General features: G+C 35.8%; 1 protein-coding gene across 1 annotated transcript in view; it reads right to left on the bottom strand.

The window, feature by feature from the left end:
• Positions 1 to 1,099: 1,099 nt before the first annotated feature.
• The window catches only part of SERINC1 (serine incorporator 1), a 34,374-nt gene continuing 11,947 nt past the window's right edge, over positions 1,100 to 23,526 (bottom strand). The window contains exons 2-10 of the mRNA XM_044249676.1: positions 19,890 to 20,051; positions 16,870 to 17,039; positions 9,374 to 9,453; positions 9,011 to 9,148; positions 7,119 to 7,288; positions 6,926 to 7,016; positions 4,458 to 4,602; positions 4,124 to 4,354; positions 1,100 to 2,701 (exon numbers count right to left, since the gene is read on the bottom strand). Of these exons, the coding sequence (XP_044105611.1) occupies positions 2,566 to 2,701; positions 4,124 to 4,354; positions 4,458 to 4,602; positions 6,926 to 7,016; positions 7,119 to 7,288; positions 9,011 to 9,148; positions 9,374 to 9,453; positions 16,870 to 17,039; positions 19,890 to 20,051 (1,323 nt within the window). The 3' untranslated portion in view covers positions 1,100 to 2,565. The remainder of the gene's footprint in view (positions 2,702 to 4,123; positions 4,355 to 4,457; positions 4,603 to 6,925; positions 7,017 to 7,118; positions 7,289 to 9,010; positions 9,149 to 9,373; positions 9,454 to 16,869; positions 17,040 to 19,889; positions 20,052 to 23,526) is intronic.

Below are 23,526 nucleotides of genomic sequence, written 5' to 3'. Positions count from 1 at the left end.
AACTGAATGGTTCATGTATCAATGGTGTGAACACGTCAGAAGACGGCAGTTTCTTGTAGAACTAATCATTTAACCTGCCCTCAAGGATTCTTCTAATTACTGGTTCCAAAGAACCACTGATCTTTATTTTCATCATTAAAAGAGTATTATAGGGGTGCCTGGGTGGCTCAGTGGGTTAAAACCTCTGCTTTCGGCTCAGGTCATGATCCCAGAGTCCTGGATCGAGCCCCGCCATCGGGCTCTCTGCTCAGCGGGGAGTCTGCTTCCCCCCCACCCCCCGGGTCTGCCTCTCTGCCTACTTGTGATCTGTCTGTCAAATAAATAAAATCTTTAAAAAATATATTACAAATGAAATGATACTCTATGTAATCTTTTGGGATTGGCTTTTTAATATAGTAGCATACTTCCTTGGAGATCCAGTCAAGTTGTTTTGTGTACCAAGAGTTTATTCCTCTATTTATTGTTTAGTAGGTTCATGGTACAGATGTAGGACTGTGTGTTTAAACATTTCATTAAAACACAGTTGAAGGACTTTTGGTTTGTTTCCAGTTTGGGCTACTGCAAATAAAGCAATAAACATTCCTGTATAGGTTTTGTGTGAACATTAAGATTTTTCTGAGTAAAATGCCCAAGACTTCATAGACACTATCTTGCTTATAATATTGGAGAAATCATTCCATTTTAAATGAATTACTGAATAAAATATACCAAGCCTTAGTAACATACGGAATAGAGTACTTCATTTCTGTTTGTTGTCGTTAAGGAACTTTTTTATATCCTCTTGTGTCAGAAAGCATCCATTTGCAACTTAGGAAAAAATGCCTTTGGACACAGGTTAAAATTATTCTCCAAACTAAACTGGCCCATTATTAAAGGTTCTTTAGGAGAACATGACTTGAATTACCTGAGATCCAATTTCATGGGTTATTTACAGTAGACGAAAAGGGTGTAACTATCACCTTTAAAATAATACAGGTTTTCAGCAAATGAAATGGACAGTAAACCCGGTTTCGGGTTCCTTTATACAGAAGAGAAAAAGTAGGTCTGAGTATTATAGTGACCTAAATTTGAGTTGCTAAAGAATTAGTACACCACACACTTTCTCTGAATTCATTTATTTAGAGATAGAACACAGCCATTCAAAATGATGGAACACAATATCAACACAGAATAAAGTTGGGGAATTAAGTTGAATTGTTATCTTTCATTTACATTAATAAATACCTTAAAAGAAGCAAATGTAGATTTTAAGATTATGACACTAGTTAAACATACACAAGTAACTAAGTTTCTAAGTTAACTGTCATACTGCTTGATTTTCAGGTTGAAAGACTATAATAAACTATATATTTCAATTAAATGGCAGCAAATACAAAAGCATTTTAAACATCTTCTGAACCTATTGTATAGATTACTATAAGCAGTTTATATTCTATAGCATTCCATCATTCTCCTGGCCTCGGTTTATGGGTAGAAGGCAAGCTGGACACCAGCAAATCACATAACGAATTCACCACCACTAATGAGGTGTGGAATCTATTATGCATGTATTTTGAATAGACGTTGTTTTCAATACCAAAGAAATGCCAGCTGTTTTTGGGAACTTGGGATTTCCTAGCCTGGTCACTGATCAGTTATCTGAGCTTCAGTTTTCTTCATTTCTAAAATGAAGGATTGGACTAGATTTTATCTAATTATCTCCTGAGGCTTAGTCTATACTACAGTAATGTCCTGTCAAAAGTTTACTACCTTCGATTTTAATGAACTTTCAAAGTACACCTTCTAACCCACGATTATCTTTTTCAAAAGCTTTGTCTCAATCCTTCAGAGTTCCTAACATCTCCATTGAACCTATACTTTTGCTTATGTTATAATGACTAAAACAAAGTTGGTATGTTGATATGAAAGGCCATCCCTACCCAGGGAAGATTACAACCTAACTGGGTATTCAAATTAGTAACCCACTATCCCCAATCTTTCTATGAAGCCTCTGTCTCTTAATCTCCATCATAATTTACACTATTGTCCATCAAACACTCCCTACCTGTGTTAAGTTCCTTATCTTCACATCAGGGGAAAAACCTGAAAAGATTTTTCAGACAACCGGCATTTAAGTCACTTATTTATACAATTTTACAATAGCCACGTTCTTTGCAGTCTCTTGTAGAGCAAGGCATCAAATATTTCAAAAGGCAGCCATACATTTCCTTTTATACTTTCTAAAACAGCTTAGGGACTAGCACAATTTAAAAATCAAACTGTCAAGAAGCAGTTTTGTTTTCACTCTTAATTTCACAGGCACAGAACTAAGGATAAACCTAACAATGTCCACTTTTCACCACCAGACTCCTATCTCTCTCCCTTTGTAATTCATTCTAACACACATATCAATGTGCATGGCAAAAATACAATGATAAAATGACAAGCAATAAAATCTAGTTCATGCCAGAACACTGGAGAAGTTACATGGGAAGCACACACATACACAACTTTACAAAAGTTTGGAATACTGTTAATCTCAAACAAGCAATGATCAAAGTGGGACTTTCATGCCAGAAGTCCTGTTCAATCAAAATCACGATTTGTAAGAACAAGTGGTGCCACTAGTGTCCAAACATACAACACAATGCCAATCCAACTAGAAGAGATTTTCACCCATACCGCTGTCCACTGACTCTTCATCTCACGAGAAGGCTCATACCTAAAATTTAAGAAAAAAATGAAAGGGAAAGAGTGAGATTCAGCCATCACACTACTTAACTTTACTTCGAGGTATTCTTTGTATAGTTTGTGGTAACAGATACACAATTGTTGAGCTAATCTGTTGCTCTGCTTGTCATACTACTTTAGCAACTAATGTGAAGGTAAAAATTAAGAATTTCTTTTAAAGGAGTAAAGGACATTGGCCTTCTGAAGTAGCTCTTTTACTAATACTCGGGTTCTTTATGTACAGGTCCCCACTTTCTGTACGTTTGTTAGGCCACTTTGCTTTTACAAAAAACCTGTATGAGTAAAGTAAATGGCTTTTTTCTTAAAAGCAAAATTTCTCTTTGTGTTTCTTTTAGTCAGCAAAAGCACGACTAGCATAAGCCTTTAATAAAAATGAAGTAGCATAATGCAAACTGTAAAAAGTAGGGGGGATCCTATACTTCTGGCTTAGCAGTCATAAGACAACAGGGAAATGGACTGTGATGCCTGGTTAAGTAAGATATTGTTATAAAAGATTTATCAATTCTAGGGCCACCGGGGTGGCTCAGTCAGTTAAGCATCTGCCTTCTGCTCCGGTCATGATCCTGGAGTTCTGGGATCGAGTCCCACATCAGGCTCCTTGCTCAGAGGGAAGCCAAGCCTGCCCCCTGGCTTGTGCTCTCTCTTTCCCTGATAACTAACTAACTTATCAATCCCATCCTGTATAAAAAGTGTCATCTATTCCAAGTGTATATTGGAACCACTCTCTCACCTTCAGCTTTTTCAGATTTAAGAGATTCAGAAGGAAATACGTTCCAAATTTAGCTGGTTTTTGTACAAATGAAACATACCAAAAATATTTTTTATCTAACAGTTTTTTTTTTTTTAAGATTTTATTTCTAAGTAATCTTTACACCCATCATGGGGCTCAAACTCATAACCCAGAGATCAAGAGTCGCATGTTCCTCTAATGGAGCCAGCAGGGTGCCCCAATCTAAGGTCTTAATGTTTAATGTTATCTTTAATGTTATCTGACAGCCAAAGCTGTGAATTACTGAACACTACATGGATTCTTATCACTTAATATGCCGCAGTATAGGACTTTTTAAAAAAATACTTATTTTTCAATAGTAAATGTCAGTAAAGTCTGCTCTTAAAATGAAGAATAATCTATTATTAACATGGTAATTTCTGTAAAAGTGTAATTTCATGAAGCTTCTGATTTTAATCTCTTCAAGATTTGGAAGTATTTCAATATTAATGCCAAAGCAAGGAAGTAAAGTCTGCACTTCTTATACTGATCTCATTCATTTATATGTAAATTTTGAAATACATTGGAGGATAAAAAGTACTTCATACCACATGTTTTACATACAATGCAATGATGAAAAACATTGAAATTTCCACATGCAAAGTTTTCATGAAATATAATTACCTGTACCAGTTGGTAAGGGTCATCATGATATAAAGTGAAGCCAAGAAAAGCATGAAGTGAAAGAAGGAATAACTGTAAGTAACACCATCCCTTTCATTATCTACGGCTCGGTGAACATCATCTCCATCCTCCAGTGATCCATCACTTCTGGCTCCACCATCTTCTATTAATGTTGACTCATCACTTGTTAGAGTCAATTTATTAACCTGACTGTTGTTTGAAGTACGGATGCTGCATAAAAGTTAAGAAAGAAGGAAAAAGGGTATTTAAAAAACTGATTTTTTAATGAATGGCTAGATTTCTTGTTAAAAAATAATCCACAGATTTTTCTTACCTTGAATAAAACACACATAATAAAAAGAGGATCAGTCCTATAATTCCTTGAGCATGCCACCACTGGACAGACTGCCCCTCCTTTGGGACAGTGTTTGTTGTATTGTACCCAATTATGCTTAGTAGACTTGGGTTGCAGTTTGTTTCTGTAATGTAAATTAAGGTCAAATTAAAATGCCAGACAGTATAAGAAGTAATTTATTTTGGGGGGCCTAGTTACAAGTGTTTTTCTTTTTTTTTTTTAACTTTATGCCCTTGCATTTTCAAAAAATTTTCCTGGAAGAAGGCACAAATACAAGAAAAAAGTAATCTGAAAAAACCTGTATTTATTGATAATGATACCTTTTAAATATTATAGCGCTAACTTTATAGAAGTGCCCAGAAAAATGTCCAGAACAGAGATGATATTAAGCTCTAAACTGATCAAGAAAAAGGTGAAATTTAGATGAGCTCTCATAAGTATAATAAAACCCTAATACAGTTAGGAATAAAATTCAGGTATTCTAAATGAAGATAAGATACAGTGGCTTTTCCTAATATATATTGTAGGAGAACAATAGTGACTTTATGAAATTTATAAACTTTGGTCAAAGTACATTGCTATGTAGGCAAGGGAGCTTACACATAAAATTACCAGTTAATTAGAATTTTAACAAGTGCTTTGTGGAAATGTCCAAATAAGTCATAATGACCTAATCCATACTGTTAAAAGTCTGTATTCACTAAAGTATCCAAAATGTTTCTCTCTTCCACAAAGTCAGGTATATCAACTATCATCTTATGATGAAAACAATCATTAATTAGGGGGAAAAATAAGACAAAATTGATTCTTATCTTAGAGCCATTCAGATAAGAGTAAGCTCTAAAGCAAATTAATAAAAAAAATTTCTAACTACTTAACACCTGAACAAAAATAATTCTTTTCTGTAATACTAAAAACAGCCTTCATGGGGACACCTGGGTGGCTCAGTGGTTTAAAGCCTCTGCCTTCCGTTCAGGTCGTGATCCCAGGGTCCTGGGATGGAGGACCTGCTCCCTACCCAGCAGGGAGCCTGCTTCCTCCTCTCTCTCTGCTTGCCTCTCTGCCTACTTGTGATCTCTGTCAAATAAATAAATAAAATCTTTAATTTAAAAAAAAAAAACAGCCTTCATCCCACTATTGATAAATAAATAAAATCTTTAATTAAAAAAAAAAAAGCCTTCATCCCACTATTGATAAAGCATCTACTGAGTTTATAAACTTGAAATCAGATTCAGATAACATTTTATAATTTTAAGTAAAAGGCACCATTTCTTCCTTTTCAAAATCAGTAACTAATTTCTTGCTCATCTGCTTCACCCCAAATGATTTATATTGGCTTCTTAATCTCACGGAATGCAATATAACTGGCCTATAGAGATTCATTAGAAAGCCTAATTATATTCACTTGCAAGGTACTCACAGACAAAAACAGTATCTTAATTAGTTAAAAACAAAACTATACTGCTTAGCAATGAATCAAGGAGCATTTTAATAGCTTTTCTAATACACACACACACCCCTCTCTCTCTATATATACACACACACACACTACCATAAATATGACTGTACAAATTAGGTGTATTTGTTATAATTTTCATATGATTATAATTTGTTAGTAAAAGAAGCAAAGTGAAAAAAATACATAGCAGTACATCAAATATGAAAATGCTATTATTTCCATACTGTTTTCTTTTAGAGGCTTTTCTTTTTTAAAGATTTATTTACTTATTTTAGAATGAGAGTAAGAGCAAGAGAGCGTTGGGTGGCGGGGGGTCTGAGGGAGAGAAAAGACTCTCAAGAAGACACTCTCCTGAGTGACCCAGAGATCCATCTCAGGATGCGTGAGATCAAGGACCTGGGCCAAAAATCGAGTTAGATGCTTAACCCACTAAGCCACCTAGGCACCCCAGAGGCTTATTTTTTAAATAGCTTACTTTCACAAAATAATCATCTATGGAAAAAAAAAAAAAAAGTTGTAGAATTCATTAAAAAGAAATAAGGGGCGCCTGGGTGGCACAGTCGGTTAAGTGGCTGTTTGGGTCAGGTCATGATCCCACGTTCATGGGATCGAGCCCCACATCGGGCTCCCTGCTCGGTGGAGAGCCTGTTTCTCCCTCTCCCTCTGCCTGACGCTCTGCCTACTCACACTCACTCTCCCTCTCTGTCAAATAAATACAATCTTTAAAAAAAAAAAAAAAAAGACACTTCTCTTGGGGCGCCTGCGTGGCTCAATGGGTTAAAGCCTCTGCCTTCAGCTCAGGTCATGATCCCAGTGTCCTGGAATCAAGTCCCGCATTGGGCTCTCTGCTCAGCAGGGAGCCTACTACCTCGCCATACCCCTGTGTCTGCCTCTGCCTACCTGTAATCTCTGGCAAATAAATATATAAAATCTTAAAAAAAAAAAAAAAAAAAAAAGAAAGAAAGAAACCCAAGCAAACAAAACATACCCGGTTCATTGGTCATGGCAGACCATGTCAAATACATTGTGTAGACTGTGATTACTGAAGACTGTAACAAACCAGATCTTGGTTGTGATTCCTACAAAGAAAAATTAAGACAAATATTCTGACATCATTCAAGATTTAGGGGAAACTTAGAAAAATGGAAGCTTCATAAAAGCTAATGATATAAAGATCATACTTGGATTTTTGGCAGTATAGACATTACAGAAGCACCAAGGCAGAGGAGCATGTTGACACTGATGAATGCTTTATTTTCTGAACAACTGGCTGGATGAGTATAATAAACAAAGAACAGGACGATAGCAACTAAAGACAGCAGATAATTCAGAGCTGTAGCTGATAACAATGCTGTGAAAGAAATATAATTGGACAATTAGAATGTATCACGAATATTAGGAATTAGGCATAGGGCTCATTTTAAAAACAATCATTCAAAACGTATTTTAAGCAACTAACACTGTCTGCATTATGCAGGCTATAAAAGCAGAGAAGCATATTTCTGAACTTTATCACAGTGATTTTACACTCCTTACACATAGCTCACTATAGTATTTTCAAGGACAGTAAGGTAACATAAAAAATTTCATTAACAGTAATAGCTCCATTACAAACTCTTTCATACACAGTGGCCTTAATTTTCAAAATACAGAAAAATAGAAAATTACTTAATGCTAAGTCCATAAGACAATGCTTTCCTGTATTAACTAATTATTTTTTATTTAAAAAAAATTTTTTTAAGTAGTCTTCATGCCTAATGTGGATCCCAATTCAGGACTTGAACTCACAGCCCTGAGATCAAGACCTGAGATGAGATCAAGTCTAATGCATAACTGAATGAGCCACTCAGGCACCCCTTAACTAATTATCTCTTAAAAAAAATTTTATTACAGAACAGTAAGTCATTATTATTTAATAAGACAATCCAAGTTTCTTGTATGTAAATTAAAACACACAGTGTGTTTTTGTGCTAATGCATCCTTAATATACAGGTGTTTATGCAGATGTGCCTGCCGGGATCCACCCAACAAATATTTACTAAATGCCTGCAAAGTTCTAAGCACTGGGGATACAGCAGGAAACAAAACGAACTCTTGCATTAGATTTGCATTAAAGAATGACGTGTTCTATAAAAGTGAATTTTCCAAATGACTGAAGCTTATTTCTTTGGATACTAAACTCTATTTTAACCACTGAGATCAAATAAGACAAGCTAGCTGTGAGAGAAGTATCAGGCTAGCAGATAAGAATGAATATAGCTTTCAATCTGATTTGAAATATTTAGTGGAAACTCTTAATCATTTCACATAAAAATTTATATTTATGGCTGCTTTTGAAAGGAATCAAAAAATTCAAGCAATACTGAGCCCACATTTCCACAAGGCAACTACTGTATGAAACTGAGCGGCAGCTATGCACCTTAAATAAAATACAGTCATCACAGTTCTGTTTGCACAAGGATTGCCTATGCACTTTAACCTGAGTCTCTTCCCTCCTTTTCATCATCTGGGGCAAGCAAATGAATTCTGATCCCTGTTCTGCAGTATAACCACTGGATTCAAGCTCATCATTACAAATAAAACAGTCATAGTACTTTAAGAACCCCATTACGTGTTACTGACACAAAAAGGCATCTTTCCACTTATATAAAAAGAAATGTTCTACAGTTGCTTTTTATATTTTTTCTGCATGCTGATGTTTATGAATTATGCCACTGTTTATTTCTAGCAGTCCTCATCCCTTTAGTATTTTTAACCTGCTGTAAAATGGGAAATTATGCTGTAAAAACTACATACTGTCAGCCATAGAATACAGCCTTTGCAACATCTATTTTAGCCATTCAAGGTACTCTGTCTAGATTGTTTTCTGGCTCTTAGGTATGTTCTAATCGATTACCTAAAAACTATTTCAACAAGTAAAGTTGTTCACACAATGTGGTAAGATGACACTCACAAACTTTTGAAGTAAACACCACTTCACAAAAACATAAAAATCTTTATTTCCCTAGTCTACATATATGCTCTCACCTTCCAAGTTCACCTATCTTGAAGATGCTCCAAGAAAAAAGCTTACCTGCATACCAACATCTTGAGTTCCCTTCTTCCATTTTTTCAACCCATGATTCATTCCATGAATGGGCAAAATCAATAAGTAAGACTAGCTGTATGAGGATGAAGCAAAAGGCACCTGCCATGCCTACATAAAACCACACTGAAAGAAAAAAAATACAGATCAGTGGCTGGTTCACTTTTTATTATTTCACCTTTGTAATCACAATACACAAAAGGAAATATTTTACACAAATGTCTTGATTTTGCCAACAAGAGGAAAAAAGAAAAAAAAAAACAAAACAAGTAGAGTTACAGTTCCAAGAAGCAGTTATCTCAGTTTCTTTATAAAATATAAACATCACACAATTATGAAAAGATGTATTACCAGTTGTAAAAGTTCCTTCTGGAATGAAGAAAGCCCCAATAATAATCGCAATTGCTGCAGCAAATTTAAAGAACCAAAATCTGAAAGAAATAGAAATATAGTTTACTAATACAGATTCACTCAATAAATAGTTTCATATATGAAATCTTTTAAGAGCATGTGAAAAAAGTTTATGTGACTGTTTAGGACCGTTTTAAGAAAGATTTATAATTCACTATGAGAAAATGAGAATATTCTATATTCACAGGTTTATTTTAAATAATGAATGGGTATAATGCTAAGTGAAATTTCAGGAAGAAAACAAATGAACAAAATAAAAAAGACCCAAAAAACCCAGACTTTACATACATAGAACAAACGAGTGGATGCCAGAGGGGAGGTGGGTGAAATAGATAAAGGGATTAAGAGTACACTTATCCTGATGAATGCTGAGAAATATATAGAACTGTTGAATTATTCTATTGTATACCTGAAACTAATGTTAACACTGTATATTAACTTTACATGAATAAGAAATTAAAAATAATAATATGTGAAAGTATAAGGTGCACTATACAAATGAACAGGTTTTATAAACACATGATAAATGCTCCATCCAAAACTCTGGTAATAAAAAAAAAAAACTAGCTTTTAGGACATCAGCATCTTGATGGCAAAGAGCCTATTTTTTGGTTCCCCTGTTCTTAACAACTAATTAGGCTTCCAACCATTAACAGAAGGGTCTCTGTGCAGCAGGATGTGAGATCAAGAAACATTTAAGAGGAAAATCATCTCCAGCACCTGTGTATTTGGTAATAGGCAGACAGACTCTGGTATGGGCTGCAGAACTAATAAACATCCCTAACCCCTCCTACCTTTTCCCAGTTGGGGAAAACCTAGACTGCTGATGTACGCAAATACCCATGAATGAGAGACAATTTATAAAAGTCTAGCTCTCCTGAGGGAAGATTCCTGCATGGCCTGTATGTGTGTCAGGGAGATGAGTTTCAGTGCAACAAAGAGGGGAAGAGAAACTTTGTCAGTACCACCCCTACACGATGGCAAGAGAGTATGGACTCTACCTGGCAGCACCTCTCCCCTGGGGCAAAACGAGAACTGTGAGTGACAGCTACTCCAACCCTGTGGGACAATTCTAAAGAAACCCATTTCTCTCCAGAAGCACCCAGATTATGGAGGCAGGACCTCCATGACTAAGGGGGAACAGGAAATGGGGAAAGCAGCAGCAAAGAACATCAAAAAGCATTAAAGGAACACAGTTTCTGCCAATTACATTCAGGATTTAAGCAGGAAATATGTTCACAAGTCTCTGGGAGATCCTCAGCCAAGGATATTTCTGCTGGCTGTGTGGGACTCCAAACACCTGGAGTACTAAATCCACTCTGCAGCCAGCTCTCTGTGTGTGCTCCCAAGTGTGGCAGAAAGAGCCAATCCAGAAATGAGAGTGCTCTGAGAAAAACACCACCATCTGTAGGGAAGGGAGAAACCACAAACTTCAGCCGTAGTGCCACCTTCTGGAAAACAAACAAAAAAAGACTTCCAGTAGCCAGTGAGGTGAGTTTTAAGAACCCGAGAAGTCATAAAAGCTTAAGACTTCTTCCACTAAAGGGAGCAAGAAGTATGCAGCCTGTGTATAAATACAAGGTCACAGAGAACTCTTGGGATCAAGAGTACACCCCATCTGAAGGCAACCAGTAGAGACTTGAGTTATCTGCTACCTCAAGCAACAACACAAAACTATAGAGGGAACAAGAAAACACTCCCATCAACAGAAGATAATAATCCAACAACTGAGCTCAAAGGCACAGTATCTTGTAATCTACTGAATCAAGAATAATAGCTGCTTTAAGGAAACTCAATGGGCTACCAGAAAACACAAAAAGACAAAATCTGGAAAAAAAATTACATGAACAAAACGAGAACTTTAGCAAAGCCAGAAACTGTAAAAAAAGAACCAACATCTGGAGCTGAAGAATATGATGAAAGAAATGAAAAATGCAAGAGAGCACTCGCAGCAGGGTACTTCAAATGTCCAACAGAATCAGTGACCCAAAGAACACAAATTTTGAAATACCCCCATAAGAGTGAACAGAGGAAAAAAGAATGAAAAAGAGTGAAGCAAGCCATTTGATCTATGGTATTTAAATATTAGAATAATTAGTGTTCCAGAGGAGAGGAAAGAAAGAAGGGGGGAAAGTTTATTTAAAGAAGTAATGGAAAATTTCCCAAGCTTGGGAAGTATTATACACCTGAGTTCACAAATCTAATTTATTACTGCTATTATCTCAATGCAAAAGACCCTCTCTAAAACACAAACTGTCAAAAGATGGAAGAAAAAGAATCCTAAAAGCAGCCAGAGAAAAAAGGATCTTAATCTACAAATGACCTCTCACTAAGCTGGCAGCAGATTTCTCTGCAGAAATTCTACAGGCCAGGAAGGAGGGAAACGACACATTCTAAGTTTTGAAAGAAAAACTGCCAGCCAAGAATATTCCTTCTACCAGTCATCCTTCAGATATGAAAGAGAAATACTTTTCCAGATAAATAAAAGCTGAGTGCTGAGTTCACCACTACTAGACCCATCTTGAAAAAAAAAAAAAAAAAAAATTGGAGACAGTCCAAGCTTAAATGAAAAAATGCTAATTAGTGATATGAAAGTGTATGAACATATATAACAGACTGGTGAAGATAAACAGTAAGATTTAGGAAACTAATTCTATAATATGACATGTTAATATTTAACTATAAAGGCTAGTAAGAACTATTAAAAAACTACACTATGTTAATACATAATATAAAAATTATTAAATTGTGACATCAAAACTCTAAAAGGGGAGGATTAACTGGATAGAGCTTTTGTATACAATTGGAGTTAAGCTGCTATGCTAACAGCTTAAAATGGCCTGTTTTATCTAAAAGATATTTTAGGTAAGCCCCACAGTAACCAGAAAGCAAAAACCTACAGTAGGCTCACAAAAGATAAAGGCAAACAAGAAGCAAAGAACACCAATTTACAAAAGCAAACAGAAATGGAGGAAAAAAGAAACAACGGAAATACAAAACAATCAAAAAGCAATAAATAAGGTAACATTACTAAGGCCTTACATACCAATAATTATTACCCTAAATGTGTATATGACTAAATTTACCAATCAAAAGGCATGGTGTGGTTAGATGGATAAAAAACCAAGACCCAACTATATGCTGCATAGAAGACTCACTTCAGATTTAAGTCGTCTCCCAGGCTCAAAGTGAAGGGATAGTAAAGGATATTCCATGCAATTGGAAAGCAAAAGGAAATACAGCTAGCATACCTATATCAAACAAGAAAACTTTAAGACAAAAAAGGTAACAGGAGGGATGCCTGGGTGGCTCAAGTCAGTTAAGCGTCTGTCTACCTTTGGCTCAGGTATTCCTGGGATCAAGCCCCGCATCGGGTGGGCTCCCTGCTCAGCCAGGAGCCTGCTTCTCTTTCCACCTGCTCTGCCTGCCACTCTCCCTGCTTGTGCTCTGACAAATAAAATCTTTAAAAAAATAAATAAATAAAAGGTAGTAAGACAAAGAAGGCTGTTATATAATAGTAAAGGGGCCAACTCAATTCTCCATGAAGATACAATCATAAATATATATATATATACCCAACATTAGAACACTTGAGTATATTAAGCTAACACTAACAAAATTTAAGGGAGAAATGGGTAACAATAACAGTAAGAGACCTCAATACCCCAAACTTTCAGCAATGGATATATCCTCCAGACAGAAAATCAACAAGGAAATGCTGGATTTGAACAATATGTTTAGGCCAAATGGACTGAACACATTTAAAGAACAATCCAACCAACAGCAACAGAATACACATGCTTCTCAAGTGCATACGGAGCATTCTCCAGCATGAACAGATCACATGATAGGACCCCAAAAAGTCTTTTTAAATTTAAAAAGACTGAAATCATACCAAGTTTTTTTTTTCCCCCCAATGACAGCAGAATGAAACTAGAAAGGAAACCTGGAAAATTTCCAAGCACATGGAAACTAAACAACACACTCCTGCAAAATCAAGAGATCAAAGAAGAAATCAAAAGAGAAATTATCTCTAAACAAATGAAAATAGAAACAATAAATAAAACACACAGGACACTGCAAAAGCAGTTCTGAATGGGTGAAGATATTCGCAAATGACTTATCAGATAAGGGCTAGTATCCAAAACCTATAAAGAGCTTTTCAAACTCAACACCCAAAGAACAAGTAATCCAATCAAGAAAGGGGTAGACATGAACAGACATTTCTGCAAAGAAGGCATCCAGATGGCCAACAGACACATGAAAAAGTGCTCAATATCACCCGACACCAGGGAAATACTAATCAAAACCACAATGAGATGCCACCTCACACCAGTCAAAATGGCTAAAATTACCAAGTGAGGAAATGATAGATACTGGAGAGGATGCGGAAAAAGGGGAACGATCCTACACTGTTGGTGGGAATGCAAGCTGGTGCAGCCACTCCGGAAGACAGCATGAAGGTTCCTCAACAAGTTGGAAATAGAGCTACCCTATGACCCAGCAATTGCACCACTGGGTATTTACCCTAAAGATGCAAATGTTGTGATCCGAAGGGGCACTGCACCTGAATATTTAGAGCAGCAGTGTTCACAATAGCCAAACTATGGAAAGAACCTAGATGTCCATCAACAGATGAATGGATAAAAAAGATGTGTATATATACATCATCTTAATATATATTTTATATATATATATATGTATATATATATAATAATAATAATTTGAGACAAAGGGTGGGCCTGGGGGGGAAATGAAACAAGATGGGATCGGGAGGGAGACAAACCATAACAGACTCTTAATCTCATAAAACAAACTGAGGGTTGCTGGGGGGAGGGGGGTTATGGAGAGGGTGGCTGGGTTATGGACATTAGGGAGGGTATGGAATATGGTGAGTGCTGTGAAATGTGTAAACCGGACAATTCACATACCTGTACCCCTGGGGCAAAGAATACACATTATAGGTCAATAAAAATAATTAGTAAAAAGATAAAAAAATAAAATAAAATCTGCGTTAAAAAAAAGTTCTGAGAGGAAGTATATAGTGAAAAATGCATATATAAAGAAAACAGATCTCTAATAACCTTAACTATATACCTCAAGGACTAGAAAAAGTGAGGCCAAAGTTAGCAGAAGCAGGGAAATAACAAAGATCAGAGTGGAAATAAACGTGATACAGAACAGAAAAAAATAAAAAAGATCAATGAAACCAGAGCTGGTATTTCAAAAAGATAAAAGTGACAAACCTTTAGCTAGACTAAGAAAAAGAGTACTCAAAATCAAAAACAGGAGACATTACAACCGATACTATGGAAACTGCTTGAAGAATTTTATGTCAACAAATTGCATAACCAGAAGATATGGATAAACTCTTAAAAACATACAACCTATCAAGACTAAATCAAGAAAAAGAAAATCCATTAAAAGATGGGCAGAGGAACTCAGCTATTTTTCCAAAGACATACAAATGGCCAAAAGGTATTTAAAAAGGTGCTGAGTATCACTAATCATCTGGGAAATGTAAATCAAAGCCATTATGAAATATCATCTCACACTTGTTAAAATGAAATGGCTATCATTAAGAAGACAAGACATAACAAGTGTTGACAAGGATGTGGTGAAAAGGAAACCCTTGCGCACTGCTGGTGGGAATGTAAACTAGGTCAGCCACGATGAAAAACATTATAAAGTTTCCTCAAAAAAAATTAAACTACCATATGATCTAGCAATTCCACTTCTAGTCACATACCCAAAGGAAGTACAAACAAGATACCAGAAAGATATCTGCTCTCCCATGTTTATGGCAGCATTATTCACAACAGGCAAGATATGAAAACAACCCAAGTTTCTGTCAATGAATGAAGAAAGAAACTGTGGTATAGACAGATACACAATGGAATGTTATACAGCCACAAAGAAGCAGCAAACCCTCCCATTTGCAAGGACATATATTAACTGTAGGCATTGTGCTGAGATAAGCTGAAGAAAAACAAATACCACATGATATCACTCATAGGTGGAACCTAGAAAAGCCAAGCCTGTTCACTGAGAATAGAATTCTCTACTGAGAATAGAATGGTTACCAGAGTATGGGGTAGGTGGGGGGCGAAACTGGGACAGGTCATTAAGGGGAACAAACTTGCAATGAGTACATAAATCCTGGAGATCTAATGCACAGCATAGTAACTGTAAGCAGCAAAACTGTATTACAGACCTCAAAGCTGCTAACTGTTCTTACCCCAAGAAATAAGTAATCACTAAGTGATATGACTGAGGTGTTAGCTAACCCTACAATGGTAATAACACTGCAATATACAAATGTATGAAATCAACATTTTGTAGGTGCTAAATCTACAATGTTATATGTTAATTATATCTCAATTAAAAAGAAAACACATGTAAGGAAAATGGTTAAGTGTGCTACAAGCATGCTACTTTGAGTAGAGTGTTATCTCAGCAAATAGCGGTCATAGCCGTTCTGTGATGCATGCTGAAAAGTGTTTAAAAACACATTTAATAATTATAGTTGTAAAAGTGCAAATAAACAAATACCAGTGACTACAAGAACAAAATAAACAAAATAAATTCAACCTGTCACAAAATATTTTTCACTAACATTTTTATTTCTCACTTGCTCATTCTTCCTGTCTTAGTAATAAATAAGCAACAGCAAATATTCAAAAAAAATATTTTTTTAATTTATGGGGAGAAAAGAACAGATAAAATTCAAAACATTCAAATTAAGTACTGGAAATGATGCTCTTCATTAAGGAAGATTAGTAAAAAGGACCCTAAAGTTTTTTTCTAGATTGTCTACTACAACCAACCATTTAGAAAATCACCCTGCTGAGGATTAAAATTTTTTATTTTGGTCGCACTGTAGTTCTAAGTAACCAAGTTCAGTTTCATGTAGTAATAACACTGATCTACCAAGAACTACAAGGAAAAGGAAGAATGAGTTCCCTGTTATTAGTAACAGATATGGCAGATCCCTGCCACCTTTTAAAATTTATTTAGAGGGAAAGAATGCACAAGCAGGATGGACAGTGAGAAAGGGAGAATAGCCAGTAGACTCCAACTTGAGTGTGGAGCCCGAGGCGGGCTAAATCTCATGACCCTCAGATCATGACCTGAGCCAAAACCCAGAGTCGGGTGCTCACTGACTGCCACACCCAGGTGCTCCAGTAGATCCTCTTTTTATGATGAACTATAAAACATCATGCATCAGAGATTATACCAATAAATGACCCAAGGCTACTATTTAATATTTATATTTCTAAAATCTGATATTCTCAGTAGAGACAAAAAGATATTTTTACCTGGTTATTCATGAATAACAAATTTGAAAATTGCATAACTTATTTTATAGTTTCTTTAGACAAACTAAAATAACTGAGAAAACACTTCCTAGACTTTTGTATTATTCAAAGACATACCCATTATGCACTGCAGCTCTTGGATCACTGCTACTCTTCACTTTGATCATTAGGAGAGAGAGGAGAAGATAGAACATAGCCAAGCCAAAGCACAAACGGTACACAGCTTTATAGCCAACCAAAATATTACAAGGAACAATGCCTTTTTCATTTTCACAAAATCCAGGAATCTAGAAAAAACAAAGAGTTTATGATGTCGAATTTTTTCAAATAAAGACAAGTTCTAGGTAATCAGATAGTTTCCAGGTTTAGAAAACAGAAATATGCTTTACAGTTTCTGCTGAGTATGTAAGCAAGGTAAGTCTAGAACATTTTCATCAGCTAGATAATTAACTTTCTTTTCACTTTATTTGAACCCATGATAAACTATAAACTGATCCAAAACTGGATGTTTATTTTGACTTGCAGACTTAGTCCAAATGTCCTAAAACTTGCATTCTCCTGTGATATCTCAATTATCTGTATAAGAGAGAAATACAATCAATAAAAGCTCAAGGAATTATAAAGTAAGTCAGCTTCTAAATACCAAAGAAAACAACAATAGCTTCTTGAAGCCAATGTGCCTAAATACATTTTGAGTTTTGGTCTCTTATTCTACAGGTGTTATTTTTGATAATAAATTGATCTGGATTAAAAAATAGCTGCCACTGATTTATTTTAACTTAGAAATCTGAAAAAAACTGGATGGCCATTACTGAAAGTCACACTGGAATCTGAACACACACACACACACAAAAAACCAAAAGGACCTTAAATGAAATAAATGAGAGCAATCCTCAGAACCACATACACTACTACTACATATGAGAACAAAATTCCTCTAGAAAATGTTAAAGCAAATGGATATGCCAAATAGGACTGTTAATTTGTGCCTTTAAAACCAAGAACTTATAATTGTGTTTAAGCTAATGGATAGGCACTACTTCCTTTTGCTAGCTCCTGCACAGTCTATAAACCCTTTCCTGGTCTCACTTAAATCTCACCTTTCCAACCCAGTGTAAGCCCTAGGGCAGTATATACTTACCCATACTCACTTGCAACACATACACAACTAGACATCCTTAATTATCCCACTCCCTTGTGTGGTAGCAGGACACTACCTGGCAAATTCCCATCACTAATTAGTCAGGTTAAGGTTAGTCAGGTTAAGCTAGTTCAGTAACAATCCCCAAGTATCAGTGGCTTAAAACAGCAAATATATAGTTCTTGCTCTTGTGCATATATGTAACTGGTTCTGATAGTCACTTCAGGAGTCCAGGCTGTTGGAGAAGCCACCATTTCAAATGATGTACATGTTGTGACAAATTGAAAAAAGGAAATCTTCTATCAGTAAGTAGAAGCTGATATGTATTTCTTCAACTCACAACTCACTGATGAATAAGTATTAAAGACATGGCACTCTAGGAAATGCAAATCATTGATGACCTTCAGAAAGCAGAGAAGCAGAAACATTTGGTGATGAGAATTAACATCTACCATCTAAACTATTTAAAACCACAGTCAACTGGATCCATGACAAAACCGTATGTCTTTTGCTTATAGCCAAGGACTTGAGTAACATTAGCTGGTCATCCACATTTACTATGTACAATGCTAGTTCTTTTAAAATCATAATAATCTCATTTTCCAAACTTTCACCATCTTTCCTTACCCTAAAGCCAACATCAAGCAGATACTGTGCTTTAAAATGGAGGTCAACTGCCATACTATCCTTCTCAACCTCAAATTTTCTGTTATCATTTGTCTTGTCTTGGTGGAAAGCCAACTTCTGTAACTTCTCTTGATCACCTCCTCCCTCTCTCCCCCATACAGATTAAAGCTCATATCAAAATATAAATGATTAAATCTCATCCTTAACTCAGCTGCCCTCTGAGACCATCATCTTTGTTACAAAACTCCTCGAATCAGCAGTTTATAACTACGAGATACATTTCCTCACAGCTATTTGGGTCTCCTTCCACTTCTAATCCCAGCACTCTAAAGAAATCACTTTCTCAAAACACTAATGATATACTGGCTGTCAAATACTTTCTTCCTAAGGTCTGCATAACAGGGCATTCACTTGTTTCACCCCTTTTCATTGTTCCTTCTAAGGCTTCCTTTTCTCTACCAACCCCTTTCAATAACAGCTTTTGTAAAAGTTACAGTCTGCTCACTTTGAATGGTCTTCTTCAGCATATGCTGCCATGGTTTCAACTTTCATTTCCATTCCCCAAACACCTCCAGCTAAGATTTCTTTTTTGTTACATACTGTGTTTTCTACTTCCTGTTAGATACACACACACACACTTTCTTGAACACCTATGTGGTGCAATATTCCTAAGTCAACGTTTTATAAACTAAATGAGTATTTTCCTCATTTCCTTTTATAACCTGACTCCCTGAAAAAAATTTTTTTTTAAATGAAACACATCACATCACCCCCATTCCCCACCACGGTTAACAGTATGTTTCCTGCTAGCTGTCCAGAATCAGAATCTGGGTATTATGTATGACTCTATCACTGCCAGTTTTCAAATTCAGATTCAGTTAATTCTACATTCAGAAAAGCTACTGCTGGCCCCCTATACAATTCTTGATTACACGACTAAAAGAGCCTCCACATTTAACTACTTGACTTCTAATTATTAGACCAGTCTTCCTAAAGCATACATATTCTGCTCAACAAGCTCTTTATCCTCATTTTGCTTCCTATTTTTCAATATCTGCATATAAAAGTTCTCATTCTTAGAATGTTGCTTTTTCCATGAGACCCACTGTGTTCTGACTTTTAACTGGTTAGAATTACTTATTTCTCCTTATTACCACAGCACATTTTCTGTACAACCATCACAGAAGTTAAGCTTATATTAGTCTTACATTGCCTTTCTTTCCTAAAAGATTATTAGGATTACAAAAACTGGAATTATAAGTTATCTTACTTTGTACATTACAATTTCCAAAACCCAACAACTGGTTTTAAGCATACTCATTACAGGTTCAGTTAATCAATTAAAACAAAACAAACAAAAAAAACTAACCTTATTCAGTTGTTCTTCCATTCCTGGTATCAGCATTACACAAGCTACACACACTCCAACAAGAAGGAAAAGTGCATAGATCAATCTAGTTACAGTAGAGTTGTTTCCACTAGGACAGCATCGACACAGCAAACATGGGGCACTGCCACATAAACATGGTATCTGGGGAAAAGAGTATTAAAAATTAGTATGTTTTAAAATGATACACTGAAAATTTGTTTCACCTATTCAAAAAAAAAAAAAAGACTGATGTTAAAGTAATTACCAAGGAACAAAATGTATTCAGTTCACATGTAATTATCCACAAACTTTCTGTGTAAAGATGGACCAAAGTTAAAAATAAAAGTGTCTGACCACTAAATCAATTAAAATAAATCAAATCAGCTAAAACAATGAAAAAAAAAAAAACCAACAGCAGCAAAGAGTTCAGCAAAAACAAACAAAAAAACCCTGGGATAATAACAAGCCCATCTCTGGCTCCTGTCCTCTAGCCCCCAGGTATCATACTGGTGAATTCACAAAATTCTGAGAATTCTCAAATACCCCAGAAGAGAAAAAAAAAGGGAATTGGTATCCTAATCCTTTCCTTCTCTGAGATGGTAGTAGTGAAAACAGTGAAAACTCAGGCTAGCTAACTTTCTCCCCTGGAACTCCACAGTAAACTACTAGAATATACCAGAGAAACCGGGTAATTCCCTCACCAGGAGAGATGAACACTGATTAGTGAATCTGCCAATATTTCAGAAAGGTTAAGCATTAAGTGTTCTCACAAGGACTCACCATAACCCTGGTTGAGCTCCCCATACTATCAGACTTCAGAAAGTTGGACAAACTAGGATATTCCAAACTCAGAGCTGCAGCTCTGGGGGAAATGTCTCAGAAACCAAGGGGAGTATGGCAGCAGTCCTACACACTACAGCAACCCATACAATGCAGAGACAAAGCTGTTTATAGCAAGCTTAAGAAAGAAAGAAATAAAAGTCATAGCAACTATGCACACATACTCTAGCAAAAGAAATAAATAAATAAGCACAACCCTCGGGGAAGTGGAAAAAAGGGTGAGGGAGAGACATTCGAAGAATCCTGCCTGAAACAAAACAAAACTTAGTAAAAGGAAATTCTGTACAAGCGTTTCACCTGAACTACAGAAAAATAACAAAAAGCAAATGTAAGAGTTCAAAAATGGAATGGGAAAAGAATAAAATAAGATAATGAAAAAAGAAAGTCTAACTTAAAGAATACTATCAAGGAACAAAACAGACACAGCTGAAAATAAAGTTACAAACAGAAAAAAGCTTGAGATAATTACTATAAACTTAGGTCAAGATGGGAGTTAATTGTGACCAGACATACTCTACTGCCTTAATCAATGGAAAAAGTTAAACAAAAAAATGGTTTCTCAGACAATTAATAATAGGCAATACATGACAGTAATTTCTGAGAAAGGAAACAATGTGAACTCCATGATTGAACTGATCCATCTTTCTGCTTGGGGAAAGCTTCCAGAACAGGGAGGAGAAGAATCTAAGCAGAGGCCAGCAGTCCACCTGAATTAAGGAGACAACTGGGAGCTGGAACAGAGTTGGTCATTGAGAAAAGTAAAGGCAGCTAGAGTTTACAGGGCAGAATCCTGGAGAAAAGAAAGCTACAAAGTGAGCTCTGGAAATCTGCAGAGGTTTCAACTTGAATCTTCAGCAAAGCACTTATCACTGCAACCATCTGAATAAAATACCCAAGGAGGAGAAGAGATGGTATTCCCACCAGCCAGTGGTAAAACCTTGTAATCCAAGAGGCAATGAGTTATGGGCTATTACTCAGAATAAAAGTAAGGCATAAGATTAAAGGTTACTCCAGTCTCACTTAACAAAGCATAAAGGAAACATCAAAAACATCAAATTTTCTTTAAGTAACTCACCTATGCCCAAGAACAAAGCCCCCAATATTTTCTTTTTAAAATACAAGTACATCCAACATCCATGAAAATAAAATTCACAATACCTGACATCTAATAAAAATTTGACAGTTATGCAAGAAAGTAGGAAAATACAACCTTTTTTTTTTTTAAGATTTTATTTATTTGACAGAGAGAGATCACAAGTAGGCAGAGAGGCAGGCAGACAGAGAGGGGGAAAGCAGGCTCCCTGCTGAGCAGAGAGCCTAATGTGGGGCTTGATCCCAGGACCCTGGGATCATGACCTGAGCCGAAGGCAGAGGCTTTAACCCCCTGAGCCACCCAAGCGCCCCAGGAAAATACAACTTTTAATAAGAAAAATCAATCAGTCAAAATTAACCTGATTAAACACAGATGACTGAATTATAGACAATGGCATAACATTACTATTTTAACTGTACTTCATACTCTCAAGGAATATGAAGGAGATTTAAAAAACCCCATCAATATGTTAAGGAGAGCCATAGAAGATACTATAAAATATTATATATAGAACCTGTAGAAATGAAAAATAACTAAACCAAAAAATACCAACATACTGCAAAAAACGATCAGTGAACCCCAAAACAGAGCAAAACAAATGAGACAAAAATGCTACAATAAAAATGAAAAGAGCAACGTTGACAACTTCAAGCTGCCTAATATAAGTGAAACTGGAGTTCTCAAAAGGGGAGATGACCAGAAGAGTGCTACTGAGGAAGTAATTGTCAAAATATTCCCAAATTTAATCAAGATTATAAATTCCCAGATCCAAGCTCAATGAAATTCTAGAAAAATAAACATGAGGAAAACCATACCAACTTATATTACAAACGGCTTAAAAACAACCTTAAACAGAGATATATTTAAAAAGCAGGCAAAAAATTAAGGCTTATTATATATATGAAAACAAAGGAATATGTCACATTTAATTAAAAAATGGCTAACACATTAAAAAAACCACAAACAGGGCACCTGAGTGGCTCAGTGGGTTAAGCCTCTGCCTTCAGCTCAGGTCATGATCTCAGGATCCTGGGATGGAGTCCCACATCGGGCTCTCTGCTTGGCAGGGAGCCTTCCTCCTCCTCTCTCTCTCTCTCTGCCTGCCTCTCTGCCTACTTGTGATCTCTGTCAAAGAAATAAATAAAATCTTTTTTTTTAATAAATAAATAAAACCCCACAAACAATAAAATTTTAGGCTCAGGGAAAGTCTTTCAACAATGAATGTAATACAAAACCACTTTCAGACAAAGGACAAAAGAATCCAAAACTAGCAGACCTGAACTACCAGAAATGTTGAAGGAAATCCTTCAAGCAGAAGGAAGATCAGACCAGACAGCAGATCTATATAAAAGGAATTAAGAACAATGTAAATGGCAAAATACAAGGAAATCCTTTAAAGGATAATTATCCTTTTCTTATGTTCAGTTAGCCACTTACAGTACATATCCTTAGTTTCTGATGTAGTGTTCAATGATCCATTAGTTGTGTTTAAAACTATTAAAACGATTAAAACTTAAAGCAAAAATACTGTGGGCAGTTATAACAAAGGTGGAAGAAAAATATATAATGACTGCAAATAGCATGCAAGAGGAGACATTCAAGACATTCAACTTTATACTACTGCACGATTATTAAATTGTAAGTGGCATGACTGAATGAATGAATGAATGAAAACAGATTGTAGAAAGTTAAAAATGAATAATA

This window comes from Neovison vison, chromosome 1 (assembly GCF_020171115.1).
Source record: "Neovison vison isolate M4711 chromosome 1, ASM_NN_V1, whole genome shotgun sequence".
NCBI classification, from domain to species: domain Eukaryota; kingdom Metazoa; phylum Chordata; class Mammalia; order Carnivora; family Mustelidae; genus Neogale; species Neogale vison.
The sequence above is the reverse complement of the archived record's forward strand: the minus strand, read 5'-3'. Positions and strand labels throughout refer to the sequence as shown.